Genomic DNA, 12976 nt, shown 5'->3' with positions numbered 1-12976 from the left:
TCACATTATTTTGACGTAAGGAATCTACTGTTGTTCTATGTCCCATTACTTTCGGGACACCTTGTATAATTGCCTCTTAAGGTTATACTTAACATTATTATTTTGTTCTTTTCTTGCTTCCTTTGCTAAAGTAAAGCCGAAATATTCAAAGGTTGTCAGATGGAAGGCATCTTCATTAATCAGGCTAAAATCACTTTTAGATACAATGCATTCCTCATCGCCTAAAGCTAAAAGATCAGATCTTTGTCTCTCAAAGTAGCTTTTAAGTCGGGAATGATTGAAGTCACCTATTAACAAAATTTGCTATAAAATGTCAAATTAGGGCAGGAGGAGAAGGGAAAAAGTTTATTGTTAAAAGTATTGATAGTCTTTGTTGAGGTCAACCACTGCTCAAATATTCTACCTTGCCACCCTTAATCAAACATACTGTGCAGATCTTCCGTGAAAGTTTCAACTTACTAGCGAGGTAAAATGTGCATAAATAATTCGCGGTATTATATGCTTTATATAAAAAGAATTTGTTAATATTTTTGAAATATTTTTAGATTTCAAGGTCATGACTGTTCTTCAATATTATTATATCAATAGTGACTGAACAGACAAAACAAATAGATCCACACGCAAAATAAAATTATTCGTTTGGATATTACCATAATAATTTAAACTACAGCGGGGGTAGTTGATTGAGGCTAATAGGCTCAAACTTTGGCGAGTGGAATATTCCTCTACAGACATGACTTTTGGGATTGCATATGTTGCGGTTTTGAAGATCTAGCTAATTTTTCTTACATAATATCCCATGAGAATATTGAACGTCCATTGCTTCTTCAGTTGGTCAATCTTAAAACAAATATAAGACATGAACAAAACTGAGACTAATTTCAATTTACGTCATCATCATGCGAGTTGGAATGATGCTGCATGTTCTTGATATGATAAAAAAAGCTCAATACAGGATTTTTAATACCTAACCTCCTTGTTCCTTATTGCAGATGCTGAAAAGAAATTAGTATAGCTGATGATAGCTTATTGAAAAGTAATTTTAGATGTTAATATATAATTCAATTTTTATCGGAACTGCGGCATTAAATAAATTTTCAGAAATTGTTTACTGTCTTTTTATTTTTATGTTTGTTTATATGTTATCCTTAATATACTACGTACTCAAAGAACTTATTGATTCCACAAAAAAAATATATTCGAGTTATTATTATAGGCTCATTGTTATTCGCAAGGCCAATACAAACAGGTACAAGAACTTGAAAAATCAAGGTAGTAACTGCTGAATTAGTGGAGCTGAACGTAAAAAATCTAATAATATTATCAGGAAGTAAAGAATATCTAAGCATTTCCACTTCTATATCGGAATTGCCATAGATTATTGTTTTCGTAGCCTTTTAAATATCAACTCATCTTATTTTAATGTAAAACAATCTATTTTCCAATTTTGATATGTAAATCAGTTTTCGTTTTCAGGTAACACATATCGATGGTGTACTCAAAATATTTGTTTCTACTAGAACATCGTAATAGAAAATGTATTTTTACGCCCTGATTTTGGCTTTTCCTCACTCTTTCAGGATTTCGTAACAATTCACAACTATTTTCATTTAGCTATGTCGTTTGGCAAATAGAACTGTTTTAAAATAAGTTTATTGTTTTATGTTTGCTATTAGTTGTTAAAATATAGTCAAATACACTGGGTGTCAACGATATTATTAGCCCAGCAATAAACCCATCATTAAAATGTAGATAATTGTAAAATTTAGTAATGTCTGGAGGTTGCTATTTTATTTATTTTTATCTGAGAGAGCGGTTTCCTTTGATCTCTGCCTCATTTATTCAACAAAATTTAAATTTAACAGAATAGTTAACGTTTCATAAAAGGTAAACAAGTATTTTACAGCGCCTAAGTTTTTAAAGAAAACCTATATGCACTCTCTATAACAATAACAAGAATAACAGTTATAAATTTATATTGTATAAATTTTAACAAAGACAATTATAAGTTTTAATAACTAACACCAACCTACATACCCTATTCAGATATATACAATTATACTAAATTAGTAAATATACAATATTTAAACTATTATTATCAAAACAGCTGAAAAATACAGCAATTCAAAACAATTTCGTAAACATTTTACGATTTTCCCAAAAGTAAACTTCAAACAAAGAATTAAATTTTTCATTACCCATTATATTCCTGATATTAAGGGGAATTAAATTATAGAATTTAGGAGCAACATACGTCATAAAGCGTAAATTTAAACCACAATTTGATAATGGAATCATAAAATTTTGCCCTGCATTAGTTCGAGTTATTATTTGCGTGATAATTTTATTTTAATGTTTCCTTTGAATGAACAAAACAAAACGCTGCAAAAATATACAAACAGTTTAGACTGCTTATTTACAAGGAGTAAAGTTGTTTAGAAAAAAATAATGGTTTATTAAGTATTATTTTTACGATATGATTCTGAACCACTTTTAACTGATTCAAGCGAAAAGAATACATTCCACTCCACACAACTATACCGTATCTCAAAAGAGCCCCCACAAAGGCTTTATAAATCATAATTATATTTTTCTTGTTGAGGATATGACGTAATATGTAAAAAGAGTGGATTAAAAATCTTATTGTTTTGTTTCAGTAAAGAACATGCTGATCCCACTTTAAATGCAACCAAGTACTTGGTGTGCGGTACCTGTTTTATCGTTTTACCGATACCATCAAGCTCCACATCATTAAATAAATGTAGGTCTGTTGGCAATAGTTATGAAAAAGCCAATATAAAGAGACTGTTAATTTAACTGAGTGTTAATTTAAATGTATCTAGTAAATTTTTCATTAAAAAAAAAGCGGTATAGAATTTTGTTATTTCCAAGTCCCATGAAATGCTCGCATGAAACACTACCGCTGTGCCGTGTCATTAGCATACTTTAGCAGGTACTCTACTAGTTTTAAAAATTAAATTAATTATATAAACTAATGGTTTTGCTACACAGATATGAAAATGTTTTATTATCTCAGTTATTAATTTATTAAAACTAGGAGAGAAATTATTTTTTAAATTTTTGATATATTCTAAGACGTCGTTACTATTTGTTGGTCTTTAAATTATATATATTCTTGTCATGATATTAAAGTTTTTAATATCATTAGAGTTTTGGGTAAATTTGGTCGTATACTGGTAATTTGTTAAGTTGGTTTCTTTATATTTTGCTAGTTTTTCTGGAGAAGCATTACTTACATTACCTGTCACGATTTTTAATTGATTTTCTTAAACCATTAGTAGTCCATGGTTTAAGCTTTTTAGTAGTAAATGGGTTTTTGTGACATTCAGATTTTTCTAAAATACAATTTAATTTACTTAACAGATGATTAGTAGCTGTTTCTAATTGGTCACAACATGAAACCCGCTTATTAATTTTTTGGTGTGTAGCAAATATCTTGGGATTTAAGCTAGATTTACCAGTTAGGTTACGTTCTATAATATAAGTAATTGCTTTTCTAATTAATATTCTGCTCTTGCCCGGTAGAAAAATATGGTCAAGGCAGGATTTACTCACCTCCCTCGTAACCCTTATGACACAGCGGCAAAAATCCATGCGACAACATTAGGGAAATATATCTATTTACTTCAAAGTTGCCCCTGCTAAGAAAGTTAATATTAATGTCGCCTATAAGAATATCAATGTTAGTATTGTTATTACCGGTTTAATTAAAAAAATCATTTAAATTCGTTAAAAAATTATTCCAGCTTGGTGACGGTCATCAGTATATGTATAGCAAAGATATTATATTTTATATTTTTTACAAAAATTGTAATTTTTGCTAAATTTACTTTTGAATTCAGAAGTTGATAATTTACAATATTTGGATTTAAGGTTAATTTTCAATATACAATGATCTCATCAAAAATATTGTAGTCACCATCATTATAATAACAATGAAAACCTGGTATAATTATTGTTGTAGAGTACAATAAATTGTTGTAGAGTTTCTAATTTATGTCAACATTGAATCAATCAATCAATTTATTAATGCCAATATACAAAATAGTATTCACATAAGTCAAGAATTACAAAGTTAAAAAATAGGATGACTGTTTATAAAAATTGATAATAATTTTTCCTAAAACACCACATAAAACTCATTAAAACGAAAACATAATGATTGATATACATACTATGAATAATACACAATCACAATATGTCTTAAATAAAATGCAATATATAGGTATGTAGTGCAATACTAGTTGTTAGTGCAATATGTAGGTACTCAATATCACAGATAGAATGTGAAGTTTAAAAATTCTTTTGTTGAATAGAAGGCATTAGAGACTATTATTTGTTTTATTTTATTCTTAAAACGTTCCAAATCTAAATCCACATAGTCGGTAGGAAGTTTATTATATAACTTAATAGCTAGAAATCCGGGACCACTCTGACACCTTGTTAAGCGTTGGTAAATTGGAACTAGCCTTTTTATGTTTCTAGTACCATAGTTGTGTATATCACCATGTACTTTATACTGATCCCTATTCCTGTGTACCCATAAAAGATTTTCCAATATATATACGGAAGGTAGGGTAAGTATTTCCTTCATAGAGAAAACAGATCTACAATCCTCCCTGCAACCCAGCCTACCCAAAATTCTGATTGCCCTTCTTTGTAGTGAAAACAACCTTTTTGTTTGTGGGGCATGACCCCACGCTAGAATAGCATATGTGGCTATGGGATGGAAGGTGCCAAAATAGGCTGTTCTTAAGCCAGATTCAGATAAACATCGAGCTAGGCGACGAAGGGCATATATAGATGTTTTTAGCCTTCCGGCAACAATATTAATGTGGGAATGCCAGTGAAGTAGAGGATCCAATAAAACTCCCAGAAACTTAATATAAAAATCCTTTGATATGTCAGCTGGTCTCAGAGTAAAAATAACTTTGTTGGTCTTGTCTCCGTTGAGATGCAATCGGTTCATGTTAAACCATTCCTGAATTCCACCCTGCAATACTCTTAATTTCCTCTCTACGGTCTCAAGAGTATCTTCGGCACATGCCACTGTTGTGTCATCAGCAAAAATGGTGAATTTACCAGATGGTTCAGTTAATGGTAGATCATTTATATAGATCAAAAAGAGGATAGGCCCCAAAACAGATCCTTGGGAACACCTATGGTTATCCCACTTTTTGCTGATGACACCCCACCAACACTTACCATCTGATCTCTATTGGCCAGATAGGAAGCGAGAAGTTTAACACTGTTGGGACTGAGTCCATATTTACAAAGTTTTTGCAGCAATATGTTATGGGGGACACAGTCGAATGCCTTGCTCAGATCGCAGAACAAGACACTGCCATATTGCAAGTTATTAAAAGCATTTAACAAGTAATCAACTAAGTCTAAAATGGCCATAGTGGTACTTTTACCCTTCCTGAAACCAAACTGGCTGGATGTGAAAAGATTGTTACCCTCAAAAAATTTCAGAAGTTGAGCAGCAATACATTTTTTAAAGATCAGGATCACCCTTTTTAAAAATAGGTATTACCCTGGCTGATCCGAGGACACCTGGAAAAGTGTTCTCCCTGAAGCATCTGTTTATTAGTTTTGTTACTGGAGCTATGATAATGTTTTTAACAGACTTAATTAATTTGACATTTAGCCCATAGATGTCTTGACTAGTCTTATTTTTTAAGCCATCAATAATCTCTCTTACTTCTATGAATGATACAGAAGAGAAAGAGAACACATTCTCCGGCATACCCAGAACAGAGAGACTTTGGATTGGGTGACCCTGCGACAGTGGAATGTCTCTAACAGTATCATGGGCAATACGTGAAAAGAAATTATTGAAATCGTCAGCCGTTAAAGAACTTTCATGAGATTTTTTCGTTTTTGACGTACCTACACTACTATTAACAACTTGCCATACGGCCTTACTTGGATTAGAAGCTGATGAGATGAATTTATCATTGGCTTTTTGCCTCTCTGTATAGCAGCCTCCTGTATAGCAGCTCTATAAACTTTTTGAAAGTCCTTAAACTCCCCTTCAAAATATCTGTTTTTGTACTGTCGAGACACTTCACTCAGCAGCTGTAGATGATCCCGCATGGCTTTTAGGTCCTCACCCGATGTGTTTTTAGGAGAAAAGATTGAGTATATGCTTTTTCTAGAAAAGATAGAAATATTTTGAAACTGTCATTGACAGCTATACTGTCCTCTGTCACAAATTTCCAGTTATATGAGAAAACCAGTTCAAAGAAAGACAACATACCTCTTTGGGTCAGAGGCCTACATACCTTATGGTGGTGCAGAGTCCCATCAATAATACTCTCAACGATTACTTCAAGCTCCTGTCCAAGATGATCTGATATCCCAATATCGAACACACTGGATTTAAAGGAATCAGTACTGAAATCTATAAAAATGTTGTCCATACAAGCTCCAGCCCTTGTATGGTCTGTTATAGTTTGTTTAAAACCATAGCTCCCCATGATGTCAGAAAGGTCAAGGAAATTCTGCTGATCAGTATTGAAGTGGACATTAAAATCTCCTACAAATTTTTTTTTTATGTATACCAATTTTATTTATAATTGATTCAATTGAATTTAGGAATTGTTGGAAATTTCCTGATGAAGACCTATATGTTGCTAAAACATATACATTTAAGTCATTAATATATCGCAGAACTCATAAAGGTTGTATGTTTCTAAAAATACTAATAGGTTATTAAAATTTGTAGATAAACCCCTTATGTGTTAACCTATGTACCAGAATGTCTGGACTAGCATTTAAAGAAGCATTTGAAGACTGAGGAACAATTTTAAGAAGTTGACTAGTTGGATCAACCATGGTTGATTTTTGCTTTTGCGCTCATTAGACTGATAAGTAGGGCACTGCTCATCACTTGCTTTATGATTTATGTAATGGCTTGTCTTTTTATTTGCCATATCACACCTATCGCATTTAGAGTTCTGATGTTTTCAAAGACAGTTATTTGTATTATGCTCCCCAGCATAGTTGCAACTTCTCTGGCTCTTAAAACACTCCAGGATGCTAATATTTTCATACACCGGAAGCCTCTGCCAACCCATATAAATCTTTTTGTTCTCCATAAAAGTACATATATAGTGCGTAAATAGCCTGGGTGAACAATGGGCATATAGTTTTATGGGTTTTTGTTTACTTTAACTTTGAAGTATTCGTCACCAATAAATGATTGAATTTTTTTCATTCCAGATCTCCTCGTCACTGCACGCTTGTAGAAAACCTGTAATTTTTATCTGAGGATTTTTCAGTGTAGTTTGTATTATTTCATAATTTTTTCCTAACTCTTTCATTGCACTCTCCTTCATTTGTTCCATGTCGGATTTCGATGGAAATAATAGGATCATTTTTCCGTTCATAAGCTCTTTTTTCGTGTTTATCCTGACACCAATTTCCATAGAATCTTTTATTCTTTGTCTTAATAATCAAATTAGGTAAATTAGTTGGTTTAATCATATATTCCTCCTTAGCAATTCGTAAATAAGTAGACTTACATTTTACCATATTCTCAGAAATGTTATACACCTTCTCTTCCCTAGTTGCAAATTTGTCAAATAAAGGGTTACCTCGGTGTTAAAGGTCGTTTGAATGTTAGGGTTACCTTACCTTAGTGTTAAAGGTCTCCATTTTTATTAATTCTTTTTTTTACATGCAGGGCAAATCCAAACAAGAATGTTTAATACATCTCCAGATATTTTCTTGTATTGTTGACTTGTGATATCTACACAGGCAGTATGGTACCAAGATTGGCTTCTTCCCTCACACAGTAGACCATGTTCATTTACCTCCACATCCTTTTTACATATTTTGCACAAAGGATCACCATCATCATTTTCTTCCATTTTTTTTTTGTTAAATCGCTACTAACTCTATCATAACTATACGGTTTGGTGGAGAAACGATGGTAACACGTACCTATATTTTGTGTTTTAAACATTAATCACTAAGGAAACAATATTTTCGAAAAAAAATAAATTAAACCCCCCGATTTTTGGTCAAAACAGGTTAAAATACGGAGATAGGAATTATTTTTTCCATATTTTGTTATTGTAAACAAATGATTACCAGCGATATTAGCTTTTTTATTAGAATACCGCGTATATATTTGAATAAATATAATTTTTTATTATCGCTTGGCTAGTAACTATATTGTTATGGGTATGGTGCTAGAGACTGTTATTTTAGCCTTTTCCGTTTTCCCCATGACAGTAATTTAAAATTTAGATTTCAGTAAGAAATTTAACTTTTTTCCGCGGAAGGAAACAATGTTACATTGCACTTTTTGTATTGTAAAAAAGACCAATTTTTTTACGCAGTTAAATATGAATCAGCCATTTCTTTTGCATAGTAAAAATATTAAAGCTCTATAATATTCATCTTTTTTCCCTAATTTTAAATATATAGAAGTGGCAATAATTGTCCCTAGTCAATATATCAAGGCACATCAGGGGAAATAACTTTCAGCGTCCATGATGTTTTTATTTTTATTTCTATTCGATAGGTAAGAATCCCTCATTTTTTCAATTGCCACTGTTATTTCTGGTATAATGAGTGAAAATAAATATTTCAATTATCAATGGAATACAAGTAAATTAAAATAAATATTTTGTCATGATACGTAATATTTTTTTTATTGTGCTATTATAAATGTATTTAAACTATTTTTCTTCAATTAGTTGTAGCTAAATCAAGATGAACGTGATAAATGTTCGAATAAACTATCCACATTGAAATACCTTTATTGGTTATGTTAAGTTATGTTTTATATCACCCTTGTCAGGCAATTTAATCTTAGTAAGCCAATATCTTCGTAATTGATATCTAATTGCTTACTATAGCTATATGTATTGTTAGACAAATATTTGAAACTTTACATATTTCGTATCGTAACAAGGATTGTAAAAATTCGTAGAATATCCATATCGTATACATACTAACTTTAAAGTTCAGCTGTTCATTAAAAAAAACTCTAATACAGTAGAAATAAAACTTCGTATAGTTTGAAGTACGGTTCTATCGCATCATTACTGGTACTATTAGGTCTTAAAAGAATTCTTTAGACGCACGCCGTCTTTTATAACTTTTTTAAAATTTCTGACAAGGGAAGGGTCAGATCCATATTAAATTTTATTGGTGAGTCATATACAGTTATTTTTTAACTTTTTACACATACATTTTGTTTTATCTTTCCATAAGGGATTTATATATAAATACTACTAAGTTGTAATAGTAAGTCACGTTGCAAAGCCTGATACATATTAAGTATCCACATAACAGATAAATATTTTTTTGAAACATCACTAACTTTGTCAGCGGTCAATGTAAAATTTCTAACCTGAAAACATAAATAAAAAAAAACGAAAAATATTCGAAAAAAAAAATTTTTGGCGTACAAAATAAACTGTTTGAGAGAATAGAGTTTCCGAAACTATATCCGTAATATCAAAACTCTTTGGCTTGCTCGTAGAGGTCGTTTGGAATATAATATTGCTATTGTTCATGAAACTGTTGCCGATAATTCGAAAATATGGATTCGTATTCTATGCAGCATTTTGCCTGTACTAGGTAACGGCTTTGAACAAAAGATTTGCATTGACACCCGTACAGACTCTAACATCTTGGAATAAAAGCCTATAAGTCATAAATTTTAGCGCTTTCCGATAGAAAGCTTCGTGAACATGCTAATTTACCGCATTTGGGAATTAGAGAATCCAGAATATTTGTTTCAAACCATATTGTTGGAATGAAAATGGTCCTAAAGAAAAAACTATATATTTACTGCGTTCAGGTTTCCAGTATACATTATTTCGCGTATAACAGCACGTCAATCACCGCGATCTTCATCTTCGGGGGTATTTTAAGAACAGGGTCAACAAGAAAAACCCTAATACCATTTTAGAGCATAAAACCTTAGTTGCGCGGTAGAATAGCTGATTTTTTTGAGCGTGCGGCTATCAGACCTTATTACCTTTAAAAATATATTTCACACATAATCGTAGTAAACCTTGGTAATATGGAAACTGTAAATCTGAATTGTATTACCCCACATACTTAAGTACATATTTTAATTTTTCTTAACTTTAAAAAAATACTATTAATATTGTTTCAATTTAGGAAATGCAGTGATTCTCAAGTATTCGTAAAGAATGGTCAAACCCACTGTATAAACGTATGTAACGAACGGACAATGTGCGGCGAAGTAGAGGTGCCTTCAGAGCATCTTGACGTCTGTAGGGTATGCAACTCTACGGGACAAAACTGTAGGAGCCTACCTGGATCCAAAGCGGGCAAAGGTATCCCGGACTTTGACTTTGTATTTTACGTTTCTGCTATGCAAACTGACCGCTGCAACAAATCTTTGACCGTTGCCTATGCCAGCCATTGTCAACAAGAGTCTGGATTAGATAGGTATGTTTAATATGACTTAAATGTAATATGCTCGTGGCTAAATTAGATTTATTTTCTCTTATATACGTAATACTTAAATTTTAATCCTTTTGTCATAACAATTACCTTATAATTGGCTACTATCGAGATATGTGAAAATGGCAGATCAGGTCAATACGTATAAAGTATATGACAGAAAATATCTCTTTTTGTTTTAATAATATAGCTAAAATGTTGCTACAAATCTTTAAAATCATATCTATCGCCTTTAACAATTTTTTTCCTACAATGTGTTCGTTCTGATTTACAGGCCTATCGCGGGACACGCCAACCTTTGTCCAAACAGTATTAGCACCAGTAGACAAGAGCTAGAAATTCTTTTATCTACAGTGAAACATGAAATTTTGCATGCCTTAGGATTTTCTGTAAGCCTTTATGCGTTTTATAGAGATAGAGAAGGAAATCCGTTGACAGAACGTAGTCCTGAAACTGGTAAACCCCCTTTAAATGAATCGTAAGTAAACCCAATAAACCAAGTATACATTTTCTAAAACAATAAATTTTTAAATAGCCTACAAACTTACCAATGGAGTGAGAAAGTTATCAGTTCTTTTACAAGGCCTTGGTTTGTAAGGGATGGGTATATTCAAAGGCAAGTGTTTCTAATGGTGACTCCAACAGTTACTAAAGAAGCAAGAGATTATTTTAACTGCTCGCAGTTAGAGGGTGCGGAGCTGGAGGACCAAGGAGATGAAGGAACTGCGCTTACACACTGGGAAAAAAGAGTATTTGAGGTAATTAAAAATAAAAAAATAAGTATTATATTTATATTACGTTTATATTTTGTTAATTAGTAACACATGTAGAGACGACAAGCTGAATTTGAAATCTACAGAAAGTCTTTACCCAGTGATAATACTATAGTATATATACTATACTAATACTATATATACTAATACTATAGTATATAGATATACATTTTCAGTCATTAATTCTGTACTTTACGGGTGTTTAATATACCTTTGTCAGAAACTAATTTCTTTAATAAAATACATTGCTTTTAATAATGGTTTCCGTTAAATAATATTTATAAAATATATATAAATTTTCCAACAAATACAAATTCTCATGCAATATTAAAAAGTCCCCAAAAAAGACTATAAATTGTAGATGTGTTTCTTCTTTGTATCACAAGGCCTATTTTTTTAAAATATTTATTCAAACAGTTCTTTCACGATAACCAACGACAAAAACGCTATTTTATTAAATTCGGGGAGAGGGTGTATACCTATGTTATAATTTCCACAACATGGCCCATTTGGTGGAGTTTGTTAAAGCACTTGCCAATACAGCAATAGTTTACCGGGTTGCAGGTTCGGGCCTAGGTCTGGTCAATTTTGGCTTTTTCCTTTTTTTAATTTTATTTCTTGTTTGTTTTGGGTATAGAATATTTTAATATTCGTAATCTAACCGTAGTGTACACGTCTTAAAGTTGCGCCTTTTCAAACTATAATTTTTAGAAGCTGTTGATCAAGTACTTCTTTTTAATATATATGTTATTTTAATTTATGAAGTATTTTATTTAGATCTGATGATGCCTTTATCAGATCAAAAACACGTTAGGGCACAGGAGCAAAGCACGCGTAACCTATTCTCGATCTTAATGTAAGTTCGAGAATTTTGACCAAAACTTGTAGTTTCAACTATTTTCAATTGGTTCAGTTGCCAAAGGTACCAAAAATATTATATTTTTTTATAACACCTAATTTTTTAATGTTGAAACCAATAATTACTCACATCGAGTATGAGATAGTGACAATATTTTGAAGAGAAATATTTTGGCTGTTTCTAACTATTGGATAATTAATTACAGAATGAAGCAATGACAGGAACTTACACACAAAATCCAATAATATCCAGAATCACCCTAGCCCTAATGGAAGATACTGGATGGTATACAGCAAATTACTCCATGGCGGGCGCTATGTCTTGGGGAAAGAATCTGGGTTGTGATTTTGTTATGAAGAGCTGTAAGGATTGGATCTCCATGAAATCTGCAAAGTATGACTAAAACACAATTAAATATAATATTTATTAACCACTTTTATTATTTAATTACTTAAAAAATAATTTTCCTATTTTTTTTTTTATTATTTTACTTTTTAATAACTAACTATAATGCTCTGAAGATGACTAGACGACGTCGATAACTTATATATTTTATATATTCCATCCAGCTATAATACTCTGAACTCTCTTCTTAGCTTTAACATTAAAAAAAATATATAATCTAATAAACAAATTTTATTTGGAGTTCGCAATTATTTATAAAACCTCAATTATTTGGAATTTAACTGATATAAAAAATAGTTTACTTTTTTGCAGAGGAGCCTCTATACATCCATTTTGTACAAAACTTAAAAAAGACCCTTTGCAAACTGAATGTACAGATGATCGAACCTCTGTAGCTCTTTGTAATCTAATGGAGTTTCCTGAAGAACTACCAAGGATGTATCAAGTAAGTTTTTTCATA

At 31.5% G+C, this 12976-nt stretch overlaps 1 protein-coding gene across 1 annotated transcript in view; it reads left to right on the top strand.

Annotated features, from left to right (window-relative positions):
• Positions 1 to 12976, top strand: part of LOC126749070 (leishmanolysin-like peptidase) — a 105656-nt gene that overhangs the window by 80159 nt on the left and 12521 nt on the right. The window contains exons 5-9 of the mRNA XM_050458688.1: positions 10171 to 10464; positions 10754 to 10957; positions 11015 to 11237; positions 12317 to 12504; positions 12829 to 12961. Coding sequence (XP_050314645.1) covers positions 10171 to 10464; positions 10754 to 10957; positions 11015 to 11237; positions 12317 to 12504; positions 12829 to 12961 — 1042 coding nt within the window. The remainder of the gene's footprint in view (positions 1 to 10170; positions 10465 to 10753; positions 10958 to 11014; positions 11238 to 12316; positions 12505 to 12828; positions 12962 to 12976) is intronic.

Source organism: Anthonomus grandis, chromosome 22 (assembly GCF_022605725.1).
Source record: "Anthonomus grandis grandis chromosome 22, icAntGran1.3, whole genome shotgun sequence".
Classification (NCBI taxonomy): Eukaryota; Metazoa; Arthropoda; class Insecta; order Coleoptera; family Curculionidae; genus Anthonomus; species Anthonomus grandis.
This window is presented reverse-complemented; position numbering and strand designations above follow the sequence as displayed.